Source organism: Palaemon carinicauda, chromosome 1 (genome assembly GCF_036898095.1).
Source record: "Palaemon carinicauda isolate YSFRI2023 chromosome 1, ASM3689809v2, whole genome shotgun sequence".
In the NCBI taxonomy this organism is placed as follows: Eukaryota; Metazoa; Arthropoda; class Malacostraca; order Decapoda; family Palaemonidae; genus Palaemon; species Palaemon carinicauda.
The window spans coordinates 131,682,224-131,704,798 of NC_090725.1; the positions used below are offsets into that span (position 1 = coordinate 131,682,224).

General features: G+C 43.3%; 1 protein-coding gene across 5 annotated transcripts in view; it reads right to left on the minus strand.

The window, feature by feature from the left end:
• Positions 1 to 22,575, minus strand: part of LOC137651648 (leucine-rich repeat-containing protein 40-like) — a 475,618-nt gene that overhangs the window by 138,215 nt on the left and 314,828 nt on the right. For all 5 annotated transcript variants that reach the window (XM_068384869.1, XM_068384890.1, XM_068384879.1 and 2 more), the window contains one exon: positions 13,778 to 13,920. In XM_068384869.1, the coding sequence (XP_068240970.1) occupies positions 13,778 to 13,920 (143 nt within the window). The remainder of the gene's footprint in view (positions 1 to 13,777; positions 13,921 to 22,575) is intronic.

A 22,575-nucleotide genomic window follows, 5' to 3' on the forward strand; every position in this document is an offset into this window, starting at 1 on the left:
CTGAAAGACTTGACTCAAAAAGTAATTTTCTTGTTTGCTATAGCCTCGGGGGCCAGAGTTAGTGAAATAGTGGCCCTATCCAGAGATGAGGGCCATATTCAGTTCACAGAAGTGGGAGAACTGAATCTTTTTCCTGATCCAACATTTCTCGCTAAGAACGAGCTACCTACCAAAAGATGGGGTCCCTGGAGAATCTGCCCTCTGAAGGAAGATGTCTCCCTGTGTCCAGTGGAGTGTCTAAAGGTCTATCTTCGAAGAACTTCAGACTTCAGGGGAGGACAACTCTTCAAAGGAGAAACCTCAGGATCAAACCTATCCCTAAAACAACTATGGGCGAAAATCACCTATTTTATTCGCAGAACGGATCCTGACAGTACACGCGCAGGTCATGATCCAAGGAAAATCGCTTCATCACTGAACTTTTTTCAGTATATGGATTTTGAGCGTCTTCGCTCATACACTGGATGGAAGTCATCCAGAGTGTTCTACAAGCATTATGCGAAGCAAGTGCATGAACTTGAGCGATACGTGGTGGCGGCAGGTAGAGTGCTAAAACCTGTCGTCTAGTGCTGCAATAAACAGTGAATTGATGGGACCATCAATGATACGGGTGAAGGTGTTGACACCTCTCAGTGCAATACTTTTGAAGTGAGTGTCACCAAGGTGACACTAAGGACTGTTAAATTTAGTTGAGGTGAAGAAACATATAGATAACACTTGTGCCGTGTGTACTTACACAGTGTGAATAGACATTCAACATCACAGAAATGCATATTAGAAAATTTATCAAATTTTCAGATTTATGGTGGCATTAATAAGCTTTCCCTTTCAGGTGAAAACTAATATTTTCTGTGCTTTGATTGTTTGATATGTTTCTTATTAGATTTATTAACATTTATGTTATACATGTTACTTTATGTTGGTCATTTATTGTCAATAAAATTATCAATATGTTTTTGCGTCTTACTTCGCCCTACAATTGATTTTCAATAAAAATATATCAGAGTTTTATTACCCTTTAATAAACTGCATATATTTACTTATGAACAATATGTATAGCTAATACCTTTGATCTTATACGTGATACAAACATTATCTGGTAATGCTTGTTCCAGTTCGTTATACATACAGCGAGACCTGTACGTAGTTGATGCTATGTTTGTTCATGTTATATGCAAACCTTGAGACTCCTTTCCTACGTCTAGTATGACTCTTCCCTGCAGGGGGCAGGAAGCACTAACATGGTTTATGTTTAGCAGTAATGACGTATAACGGTAACGTCATATGTCTCATGGTCTGGATGACCAAGGAAAAACTGTCCCAAGGTTAAGGCACTTTAAAATTCCACAGATACAGTACTTTCTAGTAATTCTCTGGTAATCTTCCATCAGGACGACATGGCTTGAGCCCAAATAACGGATTATGAGTGAAGCAAAAAATCTATTATTGGGTGAGATAGCCATGTCGTCCTGATGGACCCGCCCTCCTTTTCTACAAGAAAAGTCCTTGGCAGGATCCCTCCCGAAATTACTATATCTGTAGCACCATGCTCAATGCTACAAGGAATAGCGCGCTAGCTTGACATACAGCGCCATCTAGATACTCCGTAGTAGTAAGGGAGAAAAGGATACCTTGATAACGGCTCCCCTTTTATTTTTGCCACTTTCCCCCTCCCTCGAAGCAAAACACTATTCGGGGTGAAGATTGCAATGTGTCGTATCAAGATATACATCCCCTGATTTATGCGATTTCCTTAAGAGAAATTTTAAGGATATTCGCTCCAGGAGTTAGAATTCTGGAGACCTAAAAGTAAATTCTCTGGGAATATCACTGTAGTCAAATATCCCTTAGGAAGCTACTTATAGGAACCTTCCATCAGGACGACATGGCTATCTCACCCAAAAATAGATTTTTCGCTTCGCTAAAAATCCGTTTGCTGAGCCCTTATGCCTTCGATCCCCCGGTTTTTCGACCTATTAGGCTTAGCCCAGCCCGTGTCGGCGAATCCAGTGGTCCGCCATGTTGCATTCGCTTGTGATCTCTCATGCTAGGACCGCGCAGACCATTGGAGCTTCCCCTTTGCGATGGGTGATCTCAACTTGTCGGTGCGCCGACTTACCGGCACTGCTGTTACCTCCTAGCCTATGAGATTTCTCGATCGACCTGCAGCCATGTTGCATTCGCTCGTGATCTATCATGCTAGGACTGTGCAGTCCATTGGAGCTCCATCTTTGCGAAGGGTGATCTCAACTTGTCAGTGCGCCAACTTACCGGCACTGCCGTTACCTCCTGGCCTCTGAGATCTCTCGATCGACCTGCTGCATCCCATATTTATTTTATTCTGGCTTAGCTGTCTCTGACGGCATGGAATTTGTTTTAGAGTCTTTCTAACCTTTCCTGGGATTCAGGGTGCAGTGGCTCAGAATGTCTGTCTAGAGACTCTCCCTTGCTGGGATAACCGTCGGACTGAACCCAGATTTCTTTCTGAGCCTGACATCTTTGCCGTCGCCTCTGTTCTGGGGATTGTTTAGGGAATGCTCATATGGTGCGTGGGTATAGCCTTACCACGCCGTCACCTCTCTTTTACATCCTAGCCTTTGCGGGACTGACATTGCATGAATTTTATCATAATGCTACTGTGTATTTACATTTGTTGATCAGGGGCGTTGGTTCCCTCTGGGATCTGACCCTCCATAGCCATCAGCATGCTTCTCCAAGAGGGGATAAGCTGTCAGACTGACGACAGTGCCGGTACCTAACAGCTTTGCCGCCACCTATCGGCACACGATCCTATAGTACCTGTACCAGCGATACATCGCTACTTACGGCAGTACCGCCACTGGTGATACTTCCGTCACCTATGGCAAGGTGTTTTCTGCGGAAACCCCTGCCGGTTATCTCTGCCACCACTAGGCACCATTGCCCCTGACGGCATTGGCGTTACTGGCGGCGGGGCTAGTGCTAGTCTATAGGAGTGGATGTCTGTACCAGCGCCTTAGGGCACATAGGACGCTGGCGGTAATGCCGTTACCCCCTGGCGCTGCCGGTACTTCCGGCAATGCTGGTACCTCCAGGGCACATGCCTTTCTGTCCTCTTTATCTGAGACTGCCTTATCTAACCTAAGGTGGGTTCTCTACTGACTGTATGTGAATTCAATTACAGATCAACATAAAGGCCTTACTCCTTCAACTTTTGAGGCTTTTTTATGTATGCTGGTCCTGGGAATCCCTTTTACAAAAGGTCTTCTAGGCCCCTGCATGGAAATAACCACTACATACCTCTGAGGGTATGGATTGGATAGATGGGTGATAACTCTATAGGCTAGTACCCAATCCCAGGTCTTCCCTAAGTGAGGTTATCAACCTGTAATTATAGCCCTCGGGTTGCTATAGACTCTTGCTCATTAATCGATGCGTTGATTGCTTAAACTATTAAGTTTACCCGTACCATTGCCTTCTAATTGGCTATTTCTCTGCGGAGATATAGGAGCAACGGTTCTGTCCCTGAGCAACGCCCGCCCTCTTTGGGCCTATAGCAACTGATTCTAAGAAGTTATTCATTCCAATCTACCATGTTTAACAGGGGAATGGGCATTTTGTACTTTATCTCCTCCTTTCTCACCAACTGCATTTACACACAATTTGGGGATTACTATTCCCTCAATTGTCAGCATAGAATGTTACTAACCCATTTCTTTCAGCTTTTGGTGACTGTTAGAGAACTCAATTTCATTTAAACTTTTTCTCCTTACAGGAGATGCACTGTAGAGTGCAGATTTGTGCCAATACCGTGAGGCATCCTTGTGGTCATGGTACGTGCCGCACATATGCCAAGTGTCAGAGGATGAAGGGTTCAGTCTTGTACTGGAACCTTCAGGATTGCAGTGTTTGTAAGGACCTGCATCACTCCGCTTGGGTCTCGAAGGATACCTCCGATGACGATCGCGTGTTCTTCCAGCGGTCCCTTCGCACCTGGGTAAGAGGGTTCAAGAAGAGCTCAGATCCGAAGGCCCCTTACCTCCCCTCTAACGAGTGGAAGGTATCCTTTTCCCCAAGGTGGCACTTGATTCGGCTTTGGGCTAATTTAAACCTATACCCCTCCCAACAGTCCAGCTATAGGTCAACGAAGCGTTGGGTGCAAAGAGCCTAGACTCCGAGAGGATGTCTACGGTCTCCTCTCTCTCCCCGAGTAAGGAATCGGCTCTCCTTTCCACGGTGGAGTCAGATGAAGAACCCCTCCCTTCGGTGGATGACTCTTACCTGTCGGAGGTGGATGATGCAAGTTTGGTGATCATCAAGGATTCAGAGATGTCTACCACTTCAGCCCCCACTACGACAATGGCCTCCCTGTCTACGATGAGGACTACCTCTTCCGTGACGGGAGCTGTTCCTGCCTCTTTCCCCCCACCATTTCCTGTGAGGCTCATAAAGCCCCCTCAGTTCCTGAGTACCTCGGGCACTACAATGGATCTGGTACTTATGGCTAACATGAAAGCCTTCATCGAGGGAAATCAGCAATACCAGCTGATGATGTTCCGGGCCTTACGCGAAGAGATCCAGGCCTTGAAGAAGCAAGAGGAGCCGATTAGGGATAAAGTCTTGCCCTCCAACCTACCTTATTGCATGCAGAAAAATCCTTGGAGGTATGCTGGCCACGCCGTGCTCTCCGAGGGCATCCTCCACATTGGCGAAGGGCTGGGTTCCAGATCGGTAGCGGATCTGGACTTTTACCCGGACATTGATGCCTACTCCTTTTGCAGTGAAAGAGATGAAGACGGCACGGTGTATTAATAAACAGCTTGGCGCCTTCGGTAAGAGGTTGGCTCCGGACAAAATGGTCTTCCCTTTTGCCTCGAAGAGCTACGTGGCAGTGGAGAAAGCCATTCATGAGAGTAAGCCTCTCCCAGCTTTGGAAGAGTGCAAACTGGTCTCACTTATCTTACGACATGATGCTGACCACTGGACTGATGTCCAGTTTACTTTTGCTGAGGGTAAACGGGATAAGGATGCGGCCGGCTGCCAGTTTAATGAGAAGCTGCCCAGGATTCCCTAACACCTTCTTAAGGCTAAGCTGGACGCCAGGGTTGTCAGCGTCGATGTCTCTGCAGTGCTTCATGGAGATGATGATCGGGAACTTTACAGATGCCCCAGTCTTTTCCTTGTTGGAGAAGAATCATCTTGCCATCTTTATGAACGACCTTTATGCATTCTTTCAGGCCCGTAGAGCCTGTAGAGAGCATGTACTTGCCACAGCTACTATTTGCCACGAGCCGAAACGTCTCATCGACTCTAGTATCTGGGGAAAAGACCTGTTTCTTCAGAAGTTGGTGAAGGAAGTCATGGATAAGGCTGTTGCAGAGAACAAGAGCCTTTTCCAGAAGTGGGGGATCTTCTTGAAGAGGAAGTTCACCCCTGGGGGAGGCCCAAAACCCAATAGGTCTCTCGACGAAAAATCATTCTGTTTCGTTCAGGATCAAGTCCCTGGACTTCAAGTGGATCTGTTTGCGACAAGTCTCAACAAGAAACTTCCCTGCTATGTAGCACTGAACGTGGATAAAGCAGCAGTGAGAATGGACGCGATATCCCTGGATTGGAATCGTTGGACAAAGATTTACTTGTTCCTATCGTTCAACCTCATCATGAAGGTTCTGGACAAGCTTCGATCTTCCAAAGGGACGGCGGCTCTGGTGGCGCCTGTGTGGCCAAAGAGCAACTGGTTTCCCATGGTCACGGAATTGAACCCCCAAGTTGGTGTCATTTCCCAACCCAATTCTGTCCCAGGAGGTACAGCGGGAGATTGTCTACACTTCATCATGGAGAACGAACAACCTTCATCTCATGATTTTTTTGCCCTAGCCCTGGAAAAGAAGTTCCAAGTTCAATGTGATAAGTTGGAATTTGCGGAAAACTATAAGTCGTCTACCACCATGACTCAGTATGACGCGTCATGGAAGAAATGGGTCAAATACGTCAAAGACAAGAATCAAGGATCAATTACTATGGATTTTTGTTTAGGTTTCCTGATTGATCTGCACGCTCAAGTCTAGCCTCCTCCACGATTTCATCGTACAAATCGGCCCTCACTAGACCTATACTATACGCCATTGATGCCAACTTTAACTAGGATCTCTTCAACAAAATTCCGAAGGCTTGTGCTAGGCTATGGCCGTCGGCTCCACCGAAGCCCATCTCTTGGTCTTTGGACAAAGTTTCGCAATTCGCTTCAGACATCGACAATCAAACTGCTTCTATTCCTGATCTCACTCAGAAAGTCATCTTTTTAATTGCGGTGGCTTCCGGTGCTCGTGTTAAGTGAAATTGTGGCGCTTTCTAGAGACGAGGGCCACATTGAATTTGTGGATAATGGTGAAGTTAATTTATACCCTGACCCCGCTTTTCTAGCTGAGAATGAACTTCCTTCTAAACGTTGGGGTCCATGGAAAATAGTTCTCCTACCAGGTAAGCCCTCCCTGTGTCCAGTGCAATGTTTAAAAGTGTATTTACTAAACAGTGTAGTTTAAGGGTGGTCAATTGTTTAAGGGGGAAACAGTGGAGTCTGATTTGTCTCTGAAACAGTCGAGCAAAAATTACTTACTTTATACAGAGAGCGGACCCGGCTAGTATGCCATCGGGTCACGACCCTACCAGGTGATCCTTCCCTGTGTCCAGTGCAGTGTCACGACCCTAGGAAAGTGGCTTCCTCCTTGAACTTTTTCCAGTATATATCCTTTGAGGGACTGCAGGCATATACTGGTTAGAAGTCCACTAGGGTTTTCTTCAGGCATTACCTCAAACAATTGGAGGAGATACGCCATTTTGTGGTGGCTGCGGGAAGTGTTATCTAACCAGCTGCAACGACATAACCCACAGTGCGTCCTAGGGCACTCCTCCAGCTTGTTATTCACAATGAGTAAACAGTTAGTTTTTGCTTCAGGGAACAAAGAAAAATGCAATTAATCATTTACTTTTCAAGTTCACATGTGTGTCTTCGACGCGATGTTTGTTCCTTCAGTGCTACAGCCTAACTGTCTAAATGTTGGTTAAGCTATATCTCATTTTGTTCGGGTGATTACCACTTTTTGTACATGTGTGATCATGTATCTATTGATCAGGTTTATCTTGTCATAAGCTCCCTACAGTTCCTTATGTCATGTATTTGTCCCCTAATATTACCTTATGTCTGGGTATGAATGGGATGTATTTACTTTGGTACATAAATCTTCCATATGCTGTTAATGATGATTGCTTGTTATCCTTTGCACTGATTCTTGTGAATAAAAGTCTGTAAATTGTTTTATGCCTTTTATTTTATGCCCTATTATCACGCTTATAATTACCTTAGCGGCAATAAATTTAGTGTGCCTCCTTATTATTATCCTTCCTGAACATAATTGGATTTATTTCTCCTGGCGGGTATTGGTTCCATACGTCTTACCTACGAAGCCTCCTTCAGTTTCGGGTTCCTTAGGGTTCCCGACACTAAACTCATGTGATTTTCCAATTGCAGAGGGCGGTCCTTTGGTCCCTATTGCCTCCTTGTCAGACCATCATACTTGTCAATACTGCCTCCGAACTGTTCTGGGATATATAGTTGAGATTGATACCTATGCATTGACGGAGTAATCCTGTAACTGCATTTCGTTATTGGGACCTCTCTCTTTGAGGCTTCCTAGCGAGTCAGATGTAATTTTCTGGTACACTTCCATCAGGATGACATGACTTGAGCCCAAAAAATGGATTTTGATGTAGGAAAAATCTATTTTTGGGTGAGATAGCCATGTCGTCCTGATGGCCCACCCGTTACGCTGTCCCTCCCCGATTCCTCGTAGGATCCCTCTTTTCACAGTAGTTACTCTGCTATGTGGAATGGCGTCATCAGTGACGTACGGTGGTACCATGAGGGGAGAGGATATGTAACGGCTCCTTACCTATCCTTCCCCCTAGTTTCCTAGACTGGGTTAAGTCTATTAGGGGTGCAGATATCTATGGTTATCTATGGATACATCCCTAATTATACACGATATCTTAGGATAGTTTTTCCGAGGGTTAGAACCCTGTGATACCTGACAGTAATTCTCTAGTAATATCACTCGCTGAAATATTATACAGTAGGAAACTGCTGGAAGGACCATCCATCAGGATGACATGGCTATCTCACCCAAAAATAGATTTTCCCTACGTCATAATCCGTTTATTAGTTATTCCTTCATTTTTTTTCCCCTCACTGGGTTACTTTCCATGTTGGAGCCCTTGGTCTTGTAGCATTCTTATTTTCTATGCAGGGTTGCAGCTTGGTTGCTCATAATAATAATAATAATAATAATATTAATAATAATAATAATAATAATAATAATCATCATCATCATCATCATCTCCTCCTATGCCTCTCGAGCTTTTAAATCAATATTTCTCCATTCATCATCTCCCACTCCTCACTTCATAGTCCTCAGCCATGTAGGCTTGGGTCTTCCAACACTTTTACTTCTTTGTGGAGCTCATCTAAAGCTGACAGTTGAATCGGTGGAAATTCAAAAGTTCAGACTTTTTGTAAAATTTCTGTTCAACAGGTTGACATATGTCTCATTCTATAGTTCATACATGACTGATCTATTTTAACATTATTAATAATCTTCAAATGTTTCATATTATTTATTCATTACTTCTAAGTATATACATATATACATATACCAAGGCACTTCCCCCAATTTTGGGGGGTAGCCGACATCAACAAATGAAACAAAAACAAAAAGGGGACCTCTACTCTCTACATTCCTCCCAGCCTGACAAGGGACTCAACCGAGTTCAGCTGGTACTGCTAAGGTGCCACAGCCCACCCTCCCCCGTTATCCACCACAGATGAAGCTTCATAACGCTGAATCCCCTACTGCTGCTACCTCCGTGGTAATCTAAGGCACCGGAGGAAGCAGCAGGGCCTGCTGGAACTGTGTCACAATCGCTCGCCATTCATTCCTATTTCTAGAACGCTCTCTTGCCTCTAAGTATATAACATAGTTTATTTGCTATTCCCTCTTTTTTTTTTTTTCTCATTGGGTTACTTTTCATGTTGGAGCCCATGTGCTTGCAGCATTCTTCTTTTCTATGCAGGGTTGTAGCTTGGCTGCTAATAATAGTAATAATAATAATAATAATAATAATAATAATAATAATAATTGTCATCATAATCATCATCATCATCATCTCCTCCTATGCCTCTCGAGCTTTTAAATCAATATTTCTCCATTCATCATCTCCCACTTCACACTTCCTAGTCCTCAGCAATGTAGGCTTAAGTCTTCCAACTCTTTTACTTCCTTGTGAAAACCACCTAAACATTTGGTGAACTAATCTCTCTTGGGGAGTGTGAAGAGCATGCCCAAACCAACTCCATCTACCCCTCACCATGATCACATCCACATATGGCACTCGAGTGGGCTCTCTCATAGTTTCATTTCTGATACTGTGATTCCATTTAACTCCCGATACTCTTCTGAGGGCTTTGTTCTCAAATGTACAAAATCTGATGGATATAGTTTCATTGACATACCACAACTCATGTCCATACAGTAACACCGATTTCACTAAATTGATATGTAGCCTGATTTTCATATGTTATTTCCAGTAATTTGATTTCCAAATTTTACTTAACCTAGCCATTGTCTAATTTGCTTTTTCATTCTTTCAATAAACTCAAATTCTAAAGATCCTGTATTAGAGAGCATAGTTGTTAAATATTTAAATGATTTCACCTCATTAATCCTTTTTCCTTCCAATGATATTTCATCTTCCATTGCATATTCTGTTTTCTTCATCTCTGTCAGTCATATTGCATGCATTCTGGTAATCAAGCTTTGCAAGTCCTTGATGTATCATACTAGTGTATGATTTATATAAAATCTCAATCAGACAAGAATGACATTTTAAGTTATCTTTTGGGATTGAATTGGTCACAACTAAATAATAGTGTTGATCCTGTTGTTTCTATGAATGAGAATCTAGTCAACATAACTGATATGCTCATCCCTTCTCATGTGCTAAGGTACCAGGGTGAAAGACAAACCCTTATTCAATGATGATTGTAGATATGACTATTTGGAGAAGCAGGAGGCCTATCATCTTTAGACGGGTAACAGATCAAATTTGACTTGGAATAACTATACTCAGCTTAGAGCTTTTGATCAGTCAATGGAAAACGAGTATAATCTAACCATAAAAGAAACCCTTTCTAGTGGTGGGCTACCCTTCAATCTGCACTCTTTGATGTAGACACATCAGTTCCTCATTTTCTAAAACCAGATGGCTTTGGCACTCATTTTCCAAAGGAAAAGGCAACCATTTTGGTTGATGTGTTTGACAGTAGGCAGGGTAATGAGAAACTTGATCTTCCTCAATCCTATTTTTCCTGAATTTTAACTAACTGGTTTAGCTTTTTGATCTCAGGAAATTACAGCTCTCTTCATGGACCTTGATGCATATAGAGGTGTAGACCTAAATGGTATTTTTCCTTTGCTTTTTTATAAAGACTTTAGATTTCTTATTCCAAAATTATCTATTATTCTGCGTGAGTTAGCAAGAAGAGGAGTTTTTAGTGTTAGTAGGAAAATTGGTAATGTTAATTCACTATGTAAATATGTTTGTGGTAGCTTAAGTCCAACTGATTACCACCCAGTTTCCATACCTCCTATATTATCGAAAGTTTTTGAACGATTTTTGGCAAAACATCTAAATAGGTTTGCCGAAGGTAATCATCTGTTTCCTAATTTGCAATTTGACTTTCATAAAGGCTTTGGAACATGTAATGCCCTTCTTGCAATCTCCAATGGTGTACAGAAGTTCCTATGATTGTAGACAGGAAGTTCGTATGATCGGCCTTAATTTTGGTGCTGTCTTTGACCGTGTTAATCATGAGGCCCTTGTTTTTAAACTCAAACAGTTGGGAGTGGGTGGGTTTTTTCAGCAGCATAATTTAATTTTTAAGTAATAGATTGCAAAGAGTTGTTATTGGTGGGCACTTTAGTGAGTATAGGAATGTGATATCTGGTGTTCTTCAGGGTAGTGTTTTTAGCCCCTTACTCTTCATACTATATACACACGACATGTGGTTTTGCCTAAAAATCAAGCTCACTGCATATGCAGATGATGCTACTCTGCATCGATTCCATCTCCTGGGTGTAGATCTGAGGTTGCTGAATCCCTTAATAGAGATTTAGCTAAAATTAGTGAAAATTGCAAATTATGGGGCATGAAGTTGAATTCTAACAAAGCTTAAAGTATGATTGTAAGTAAGTATATCAAGGACAGTTGCTCCTCAACATCCAGATCTCAGCATTGATAATGTGTCTTTAACTCTATGATTCTTAAAATTTTAGGGGTGATTTTCGACAGCCAGTTTACTTTTGAAAAACACATTAGATCTGCTTATTGGTTTATTAAGAAAGTCTTGTAATATTTTCAGTGTTCAATCAATCTATTCTGAAGAAGTGTTTTAATTCTTTCATTCTACCTTGTTTTGAGTATTGTTCTCCTGTCTGGTCGCCAGCTGCTGATTCTGTTGGATAGGAACTTACAGTCTATTAAATTTCTTATTCCTGATCTAGAATTAATCTCTGGCACCGTCGTTCAATTACTTCGTTACATATGTTAGATAAGATTTTGTATAATTCTGACTCTCCTTTACAATCAGATCTTCCCAGACAGTACTGTTCTGTTTGTAATACTAGGTATGCAGTTAATTCTAATAGTCATGCCTTCTCCATCAAAAGGCTCAATGCTACACAGTATTCTAGAAGTTTTCTTCCAGCTGTGACCAAATTGTGGAATGACCTTCCTAATAGGGTAGTTGAATTGGTACAACTTCAAGAGTTCAAACTTGCAGTATGTTTTTTTGTTGAACAGACTGACATAGGTCTTTATTAGAGTTTATATATGAAAAATCTGATTTAATGTTGTAACTGTTCTCAAAATATTTTATCTTAATTGCTCATTACTTCTCATATAGTTTATTTATTTCTTTTCCTCACTGAGCTATTTTTCCCTGTTGGAGCCCTTGAGCTTTAAACATCCTGTTTTTCCAATTAGGGTTGTAGCATAACTAGCAATAATAATAATAATAATAATAATAATAATACAGCAACTCCTACACCTCTTCATTTCTGATCTCTTCACTTAACACATCCAAGAGCAGCTTAATGCTAACCCCTGGTGTAATTCAACACAAACTCAAAGGTTTTTGTTTTCCCAATAGCTGTTATTACTTTTGACTTTATTCTTTTATACATCTTTACAATTTTAACCAGCTTCTCTGGGACTCCTCATCCTATCATAAGTCTTATCTAGATCTACAAAAGCACAGAAGAGCTTCTGGTTTCCCTCTAGCATCTTTTCCTGTAGTTGCCTTTCTATAAAGATAGCATCCACAGTAACTTTATCCGTCATGTGAGAGACAGGTGGGGATATAAATATTCCCAGTACAATATTGTAATGTACTGTACTATATCATAATTACATTAAAGAACATGCACTACTGCAATGTATTATACATTTCAGGCACAATTAAATTACTTGGGGTATATTCAAAAGTAATGAAAAGAAAAAAAATACACTGGAGGGGCTCAAACACAACACCCACCGATAAGGAAGGCTAACTGTATAATATTACAGTAAAAATTCCTTCTTTGGTGAATCTTAGCTTACCAGTTCACCAGCTTTGGTAGATCTTAGGCAACCAATTTTCCACCGTTCTGAAATTTTCTATGGGTTGGAGAATCAGACTCCTATCACACACTTGTGACTTGGTAAGGGCTTGAATACTGTATTCCTGTTACTGGGTGGGGGTGGCTATAATTTATGGATTTAAAACTTTTAGTGGGATCTCTGTTACCTAACTACCTAGAATGTTAAGCCTGGCTGTATATCCCTACAAGTCTTACATAGAAAGTAGCCATAGTGTAGCAGCTAACAAATGTTATGTTACATTCACAAAAGGAAGCCAAAAGAACTTGCCTGCACCTTATTTTAACCCACATGGATATTAAAATTTCATAACACGCAAAATATGACTATTCTCTTTGAGTACTACATATGACCCAACCACAGGATGGTAGCAGTAAAAATAAAAATCTCTATCCATCCAAAAGGATATAAATTCCTGGCCTATCACCTGTCAAAGACTGAAAGCAGGTGAGACCCCTAGGAGATGCTGGTCTTGTAAATTATCAAATTAACAAACCATTCATAAGGAAATTATGTCCTCAATCATCAGAACAAGAGGAGAAACCATAAGCTCTAAATACTAAACGTTTATGAACCATTTCCCCTACACAGTGTACAGGGAAAGGGGAAGAGTGTAAACTAAAACACTCCTGACAAATCCTGTACAAAATTCATCAAAAGACACAAACCCATATATTCTAATTACTTTAAAAAAAATATAAGCATGGTTGAAATTTTTTTGTCTAAAGTGGGACCACAATGGGAATAGTATGAGATCATAAAGGTAGGGTGGGGGGCTGAACCTGGTTGCTGGTGGAGAGGGTATATGGGATTGAGTGGAAAGTTTTTTTAATTTTTTTCTAAGGATGAGAGGCTTATATTTTGGAGATATTGGTAATGTGACCTACAGGTAATATTCATATAAATAAAGTAAAATGTAAGTAACATCTAGCATATTTCTGAAATATATTAAAAACATACAGTACAGTAACTAGATTTCCTTAAGTGGTGTTAAAACTTGAATAGCGATAAACCATCCAAGTTGAAAAATGGGCAAAAATAAACTTACGTAGACAAGTTATTATTTGTGACATCAAGTCGTTCCAGACCTTGAAGTACGGTTATCTGATCTGGTAGATTATCAAGTTGGTTGTCTCGGAGATCAAGGACGCTGATACTAGTCAAGTAGTTCAATTGATCTGGTTCTATTTCCTGTGGAGATTATACAAATATTTTATAGTTTACCATGATCACATTTTTTAACAGCATTTTACTCATATAACATCCAACACTAAGGTCTTAAATATTTCTTATACCCAGTGGTGATTCTTTACTTTCTTAATCTGAATAAATAGTAACCATTGAATGTGTTGGAACAATGGTGCATGTATACAAACAAAAATAAAACCAAAACCATTTAATATCTATTGTAGTCTATTTTCAAAAGGGTTGACTTCCTTCAGAAATTATGAAAAATGAGAGAGAGAGAGAGAGAGAGAGAGAGAGAGAGAGAGAGAGAGAGAGAGAGAGAGAGAGAGAGAGAGAGAGAGAGAGAGAGATTAACAATACCTGTATAAGATTTTAATGTGCTATTTTATCATCATGGTACAGTACACTCAATGCAATTAAACATTTTACTTTTAAAGTACAAGGAATGTTCTTTGGTGAATATCTGTACGAAAGGCTCCTTACATAGAGTTTACAATGCCTATTATCCATGGAATTCAGGAACTGCAGGGGATGGGAGGGCTACTTTTTGAAAAATAATGACCTTGGATAAGGTTTTACTGTGCAGTATATGGGTTATGTTATGTCAAAAAATGAGGACAGAGGAGAATATGTAAAGAATAGGCCAAACTATTCGGTGTATGTGTAGGCAAAAGAGAGAAGGATCCAATGTAGTACTGCCTGGCCAGTCAAAGGTAGTAAGTTAACCAAGGCACTGGCCACCGGCTGAGATACTACCGCTAGAGAGTTATTGGGTCCTTTGACTGGCCAGACAGTACTACTTTAGATTCCTCTCCCTGGTTACGGCTCATTTCATATTTGCTGACACATACACAGAAGAGTCTGGCCAATTCTTTGCACATTCTCCTCCTTCTTCATACACCTAACGACAATGAGATTACCCAACAATTCTTCTTTGCTCAAAGGGTTAACTACTGCATTTTAATTATTCAGTGACTACTTTCCTCTTGGCAAGGGTAGAAGTGGTGACTCTCTAGCTATTGAGCAGCTCTTCCTGAAAAGGGCTACTCCCAAATCAAACCATTGTTTTCTGGGCTCGAACCTGTGCCGCCCAGTGAATAAGCTCCATTTAGCACTTATTCTTAGGTAATTTACTGCTAAATATACCAGAGAAAAAATGTAAAGGAGTGCTAGGTTAACTAGCTCGCTCACCTATTGGTGTCGGTATAAAATTGGGCGTATAATCCAGAGGTCCCGCACTATTTAGATTAATCCACGACAGAAACCCCAATAGAGGAGAGCCGTTCAACCTCACTCGGTACTACTAACAATGCATCCGCTCAGAACACAACTCCTTTTAGCACGACGAGTATAGTAACCCGCATTTTTGTTGTGCTCTCGATTTTGGTTTATTTTCCATTGAATTATGGCTTCTTCGTCGGTTTCCCAGGAGACACCGTCTAAGTTAAGTACCAAGCTGGGTTTTACTGTGTTTTGAGCAACCTAGATCGTTTAATATTTATATTATAGGAGTTTATTCTCTTCGTTCATATCGATCTTGCTTGATTTCACTACAGTTGGTACTCCTGTTTTTGAGAGCTTTTAAGTTTCACTTGCGGTGTTACTATGTGTATTATTTTTATTATCAAATATTATTTGTTATTGTGAATATTCATTATTTAGCGTTTAGAATCCTCGTGGTTCAATTTTGGGCCGATATCATTTACGTATCGTTATGGCTGCCGACCTTCGTGCTAGGCGGCAATGTTATTTTTAGCCATCAGGTGTGTCTTTTGTGATTTAATTATTATGTTGCATGCCTTGCCCAAAATTTTCTATGTGTTTATTCATATAATTTTTAACGCTATTATTATTATAATGAATATTTGTGCCATTACTCCGTTTGATCTGTCTTTGGGGATCGTCAGTTGGTAGCCCTGCTGCCTCGTATCACGTGATCCTCCCCCACGCTCCCCCTCTCGCTAGGTGGGCGGCTAGGCTTCTCCCCCCTCCACTAAGGGACCGTTGCCTTCCCTCCTTTTAGAGGGGGTAGTTCAGTGTTTATGGACTTTGTCCTCCGGGTGGCCCGGCGGGTTCGTCTCTGTCTAGTCTGGTTGGCCACCGGTCAACAGAGTTGGATCCCGGTGCACCCTATTTTATATTCACTTTTCATTCTGGCTTATGTTATACGAAACCCTCCGGGTTCGGTTGGCGGTTCTTAGCTACAGTTCCGCCCCCCCTATTATTTTATAACATTTCCTATGATGATTATATATGACAGATCACTACCCCGGAGTCCCTAAATGAATTGGTATTGGATATACTTTTATTTCCCGGCCCGGGGTCTACCCCGCCCCGGGAAATCAGACACCATGTGTCTTAATTCCTTGTTATTGCATCCTTTTTTATGCTCCCGCCTTGACCGGAATGGATTGCTATACTTTAGTTTCAAGTTAGACTTATGTTTAGGCCTGGGTCCTCCGGTCCCGCCCCTAAGTAAGAATATTACAGTTAAGCTCTAACCTTGCGTTAGACCTATGTTAGGCCCGGGTCCTCCGGACCCGCCCCTACCTAAGAATATTACAGTTAAGCTCTATTCTTGTGTTAGACCTATGTTAGGCCCGGGTCCTCCGGACCCGCCCCTACTTAAAGAATAGTACAGTTAAGCTCTAATCTTGTGTTAGACCTATGTTAGGCCCGGGTCCTCCGGACCCGCCCCTACTTAAGAGAATTACAGTTTCTCATATACTATTCTTTTTATAGATGGTGCATTGTCTGACGCCGGCCTGTGCAGCTGTTCTGCACCAGCCTTGTGGCCACTCCGTCTGCCGATCTCACGCCCCTTGTGGGGTTCAACTGGAAGACGTTGTGGTATGGCACCCGGATAACTGTGTGATTTGCTTCGACCTCATCACTACCCTTGGATCTGACTCGGTGAGTCCCGTTGGCTATATTGCCTTCTTATTTATTTTACTATTAGTAAGATATCTATGGTCTTGAAGGACCATTGGGAGTCTTCCCTTTTATAATTCCCACTATTATTTCAGGCATCCCCGGAGCAAAAGTCCGCGGCTCGGGCCACACTGAAGGTGTGGGTTGGTGGGTTTGCCCGGAATGTGAAGTCTAAGCGGCCGTACGTCCTATCTGAGGACTACTGCACCATGGTTTACCCCAACGCCAAGTCTTCAGCTGCTGTGGCTAGGCATGTGGCAGCTCCCATCATTGCCCACATTGATGCCACTATAACGGGTCTCATCGACCCAGAGCAAGATCCATCGGACGCCCCCGGAGGTCTGGAGGACAATGTTGCCTCCATGAACCTGGACGTCGAACCAATGTTACTAGACGAGCCGGATACAGGTAGGGTGGTAAGTGAGGCAGGTGTGTCCGGCGCTGAGATTCCTATCCTCAGCCCCGCTCTTTCTTCTTCTTCTGATCGCTCTTCTTTTCATGGATTTTCTGGGGACCGTGATTCGTCTCAACGATCATACCCGGTTCCCCCTAAGGATAAGTCTACTTCAAGAACCTTACCCAAAGCTCGCAAGCCTCACAAGACTTCTCATGGGTCTAAACATTGTACGAACCCGTCTTCAAAGACCTCTGGTTCCTCCTCTAAGTCTCACGACCCGGGAGTTCATTCCGCCCCTCCTGCTGCTAGCCCGGGCCTTTCCGAATCAGCCATGGTTCGCATCGTGTCGGAGATGCAGGCAAAGTTGGTTTCGGAGATGCAGTCGAGGATGGACACGATGTTCTCTAACTTCGGTCAGAGAATTGGGGCTTTAGAGCAAGGAGCTCCGGAGAGAGTCCAAAGCTCTCTCATCCCGGATGCCTCTAAGCTCCCGCCGTTTGCCAAGAACAACCCCTGGCGTATGGCTCTTCATTCCCCGTTCTCAGATGGAATGTTGACTCTGGAGGGCCTTGGCACTCGTCCTCTAGAGGACTTTGAATTCTTTCCTCCTGGTCTGGCATTTCCATTTCATGGTTATGCCAGGCTTACCGAGGAAGCTTTAGTTTGATTAGACAAGGTCCCCAAAGAGACGGTCATCTTCCCGAAGGAGCAAGCCCAATCTGTTTGGGCCAGATTTTTGAACGACATCGGCTGCACTAACACCATGCTGACGCCTTATAAAAGCTCCTTTACGATGTTCTTAATGGACAAGAACACCTTGACTCCATGCGTCAATAAGGTGGCAGAGCTTGCCTTCCAATATGCTCTGGAGGAGAAGCCCTTGCCTCCCATCCGAGAGGTGGATCCAATCTCCCTCCTCCTTCCCTCAGGCATTGAGTGTTGGGACAACGTCCATACCACCTTTACCTCCGGCAAGCTTGCAGCAGACTGTGCCTCAGTTTTGTTTAGCGAGAAGCTTCCCCGTCTCCCGGAATCCCTCATTAAACAGGAATATGATTCCCGCCTACGTGTGGGCCGTACTCTAAACTTGGCCACATCCACGGAGTCGATAGCCTTGACTTACGATACGGAGAGTATTTTTAAGTCTCTCAACAAGGCTACGTTACAGTCTTTATATTATGACTTGTATGACTTCGCTACTGCTAAACGCAGATGTCGCAAGCATGTCCTAGCTGAGGCGACGATTAGGCATGAACCTAATAAGCTCATCCGGTCCTCCTGTTGGGGTTCAAATCTCTTCCCCGAGGATCTCGTAGAGGAAGTCTTGGCGGAGGCCACTAGTGTTAATCAGAGCCTTAAAGCCCGTTGGGGTTTGACCCCTAAACGCAAATATGACCCCGCAAATTATCAAGCCCGGGGTAGGAAGAAGCTTAGACCATATACCTCCACCCAGTTCAGGCAACAGCAGTGCTTCATCCAACTTCCGGCTGCCTCTTCCTCCATCTTCTGTTGTCCCCGCACAGCCTTCCACCTCTCAGGCTCCTTCGGACGACTATGTCACCGTTCTGCTCCCTAAGAGCCAGCTTTCTGGTGCCTCCGCCACTTCTCCTGCCTTTAACCAGTCTTACGAGGCTCATAGCTCTTCCCAGAGTTATGGTAGAGGCAGAGGCTACCACCATGGTTCTAACCAGAACAAAGGCAGGGGAAGAGCCTTTCGCAGAGGAAAGAACTTCCGAGGCAGACGTGGAGGCAACTCCTCAAACCAATACTGAGGTGCAGCAGGTAGGGGGGAGGCTCTATGCCTTCCGCAACAAATGGAGGTTCAGTCCCTGGGCGTTCAGTATCATCTCCAAGGGACTGGGGTGGAGTTGGATTCAAGGACCTCCTCCTCCGAACAAATTTCGTCAACATTCCACTCCGGACCTGGTCGAATTTGTCCAGGATCTTTTACAAAAGAACGCCATACAAGAAACGAAACATCTGAAGTTTCAAGGTCGGCTGTTCAGTGTCCCGAAGAAGGATTCAGACAAGAGAAGAGTGATTCTAGACCTATCCCTTCTCAACTTGTCCATTCAATGCGACAAGTTTCGAATGCTTACCGTCTCGCAGGTGCGGACCTTACTTCCCCGTGGGGCCGTCACCACCTCTATCGATCTTACAGACGCCTACTATCACGTCCCGATAGCGAGACACTTCCGTCCGTACCTAGGCTTTCGCTTAGGGGACAAAAATTACTCCTTCAAGGTGATGCCTTTCGGGCTCAACATCGCCCCAAGGATCTTCACAAAGTTAGCAGAAGTCGCTGTTCAGGAACTCAGGAATCAGGGATTCAAGTAGTAGCCTATCTGGACGACTGGCTCATTTGGGCAGACACCTCCCAAAATTGCCTAAAAGCCACTCACAAAGTCATCCATTATCTTCAATCTCTAGGCTTCCAGATCAACTTCAAGAAGTCCCGTCTTCTTCCAAAATCGAAGTTCCAATGGCTCGGCCTGCAATGGGATCTTATATCTCATACTCTGTGTCTTCCCAGACCCAAGAGGTTAGAGATTGCAAAGAACACCAAACGCTTTCTCAAAGACAAAGTAAGTTCCAGACGACTCCAAGAGAGGATTCTGGGGTCCCTTCAGTTTGCCTCAGTGACGGATCTTCTTCTGAAGGCAAAATTGAAAGATATCAATCGTGTCTGGCGTTCGAGGGCGAACCGGAAGCTCCGGGACAGGAAAGTCCGCCTTCCTCCCATTCTACGGGAAAGACTTCTTCCTTGGACAAGAGCAAACAGTCTGTCAAAGTCAGTTCCCCTTCGATTTCCGCCTCCGGAATTAATCATTCACACGGACACATCCTTATCAGGTTGGGGCGGCTATTCTCAGCTCAAGAAAGTTCAAGGCCTTTGGACTCCCTTGTTCCGCCATTTTCACATCAATGTGCTAGAGGCCATGGCAGTTCTTCTAACCCTGAAACGTCTCGCTCTTCCCAAGGAACAACACCTTCGTCTGGTCCTCGACAGCGAAGTGGTGGTCCGCTGCCTCAACAGAGGCGGGTCAAAGTCAGGGCCTCTGAACCATGTTCTAGTAGCCATATTCTCCCTAGCAGCCTCGAACCGTTGGCATCTTTCAGCTGTCCACCTGGCGGGAGTCCGGAATGTAGTGGCGGACGCCCTGTCCCGGACCTCCCCTCTAGAATCGGAATGGTCACTCGATCTAAAGTCATTTCGGTGGATTCTCTCTCAGGTTCCCGGTCTCCAAGTGGACCTCTTCGCCACGGAATCCAACCACAAATTGAGAGTATATGTGGCTCCCAATCTAGACCCTCAGGCTTACGCCACAGACGCCATGTCACAGAATTGGGACACCTGGGAAAAGATTTATCTCTTTCCCCCGGTGAATCTTTTGCTGAAAGTTCTAGACAAACTGAGATCCTTCAAGGGACAAGTAGCCTTGGTCGCACCCAACTGGCCCAAGAGCAACTGGTATCCTCTCCTGCGAGAGTTGAGACTATACCCTCACCCGATACCCAATCCGGTTCTGTCTCAGATAGTACAAACACGCGTTGTGTACGCTTTCTCAAACATTCAGAGCGCCCTAACTTTATGGACTTTATGAAGTTTGCGGCTATGCATGGTGCCAATATTGATCCTCAAAACACCTTGTTCCTAGAATCGGATAAACGGGATTCCACCATCCGCCAGTATGACTCTGCAGTTAAAAAGTTGGCAAAATTTTTAATAGACTCAGACGTGAACTGTATGAACTTGAACCTTACAGTCACTTTCTTTAGATCTTTATTAGAATCAGGTCTGGCAGCCAATACTATCACCACTATTAAATCGGCTCTGAAAAAGATCTTCCTAGTGGGTTTTAACATAGACTTAACCGACTCTTTGTTAGCTTCAATTCCGAAAGCTTGTGCCAGACTGAAACCGGTTACTCGTCCTACCCCGGTGACCTGGTTCCTTAATGACGTACTCAAATTGGCTTCTGATACCATTAACAGTTCTTGTGATTACATGCCCCTTCTCAGGAAAACACTTTTCCTGGTGAGCTTGGCTTCCGGGGCAAGAATTTCTGAATTGGCAGCCTTGTCGAGAGACCCGGGTCATATTGACTTTCTGCCTTCGGGAGAGGTCCTTCTTTCTCCTAACAAATTCTTTTTGGCTAAGAACGAAGACCCTCAAAACAGATGGACCTCCTGGAAAATTGTTCCCCTCACGCAAGATCCGTCTCTGTGCCCTGTCACTACTCTTAGGTCTTATTTATCCCGGACCTCCTCTAACTCCTCGGGGCCTCTATTCGTTAGAGAACAAGGCGGTACCATTACTATTAAAGGGATCAGGCAACAAATTTTGTATTTTATTAAACAAGCTAACCCTGACTCTTTTCCTCTTGCACATGATATCAGGGCGGTTGCTACCTCGGTGAACTTCTTTCACCACATGAATTTTACAGACCTCTCCAGGTTTACAGGGTGGAAATCACCGTCAGTGTTCAAGAAACACTACCTTAAACATTTGGAAGCCCTAAAATTTTCTACAGTAGCCGCAGGGAGCGTAGTTACTCCCAGGTAACTCACAGGTTAAAGCCTTGTCTCTTTATCTCTCCCTCTTACCTGCCTCATTTATACCCTATTGTATTCATTGGTCTCGCACCTGAATACTGTTATTATATTTGTAAATTTTTATATACTCCTGAGTATCTGTATATATTATCACTCACGGCATTATTATACCTACCTTATTGGATTTATGTTCATATTTAAGATACCCTTATAATTGTTTTTTGGTACTCATCTCTGATTAAAGCATCCTGTATTTCCCTTACGCTTATGTTTTTTCCTTTATTTTGCAAGTTTGGTGACATTTTCTCTTGTATAGATTCACTGGGCGGCACAGGTTCGAGCCCAGAAAAGGGATTTTGACGTAGGAATAATCTATTTCTGGGCGAAGGACCTGTGCCGCCCAGTGAACCCTCCCAGCTCCTCTCCCTTGGAGTCCCCAAACTTTGGGTGCTAAGGAGTTGGGTTCTGAGCGGATGCATTGTTAGTAGTACCGAGTGAGGTTGAACGGCTCTCCTCTATTGGGGTTTCTGTCGTGGATTAATCTAAATAGTGCGGGACCTCTGGATTATACGCCCAATTTTATACCGACACCAATAGGTGAGCGAGCTAGTTAACCTAGCACTCCTTTACATTTTTTCTCTGGTATATTTAGCAGTAAATTACCTAAGAATAAGTGCTAAATGGAGCTTATTCACTGGGCGGCACAGGTCCTTCGCCCAGAAATAGATTTTTCCTACGTCAAAATCCCTTTTCTAGTCTTGGGTAGTGTCATA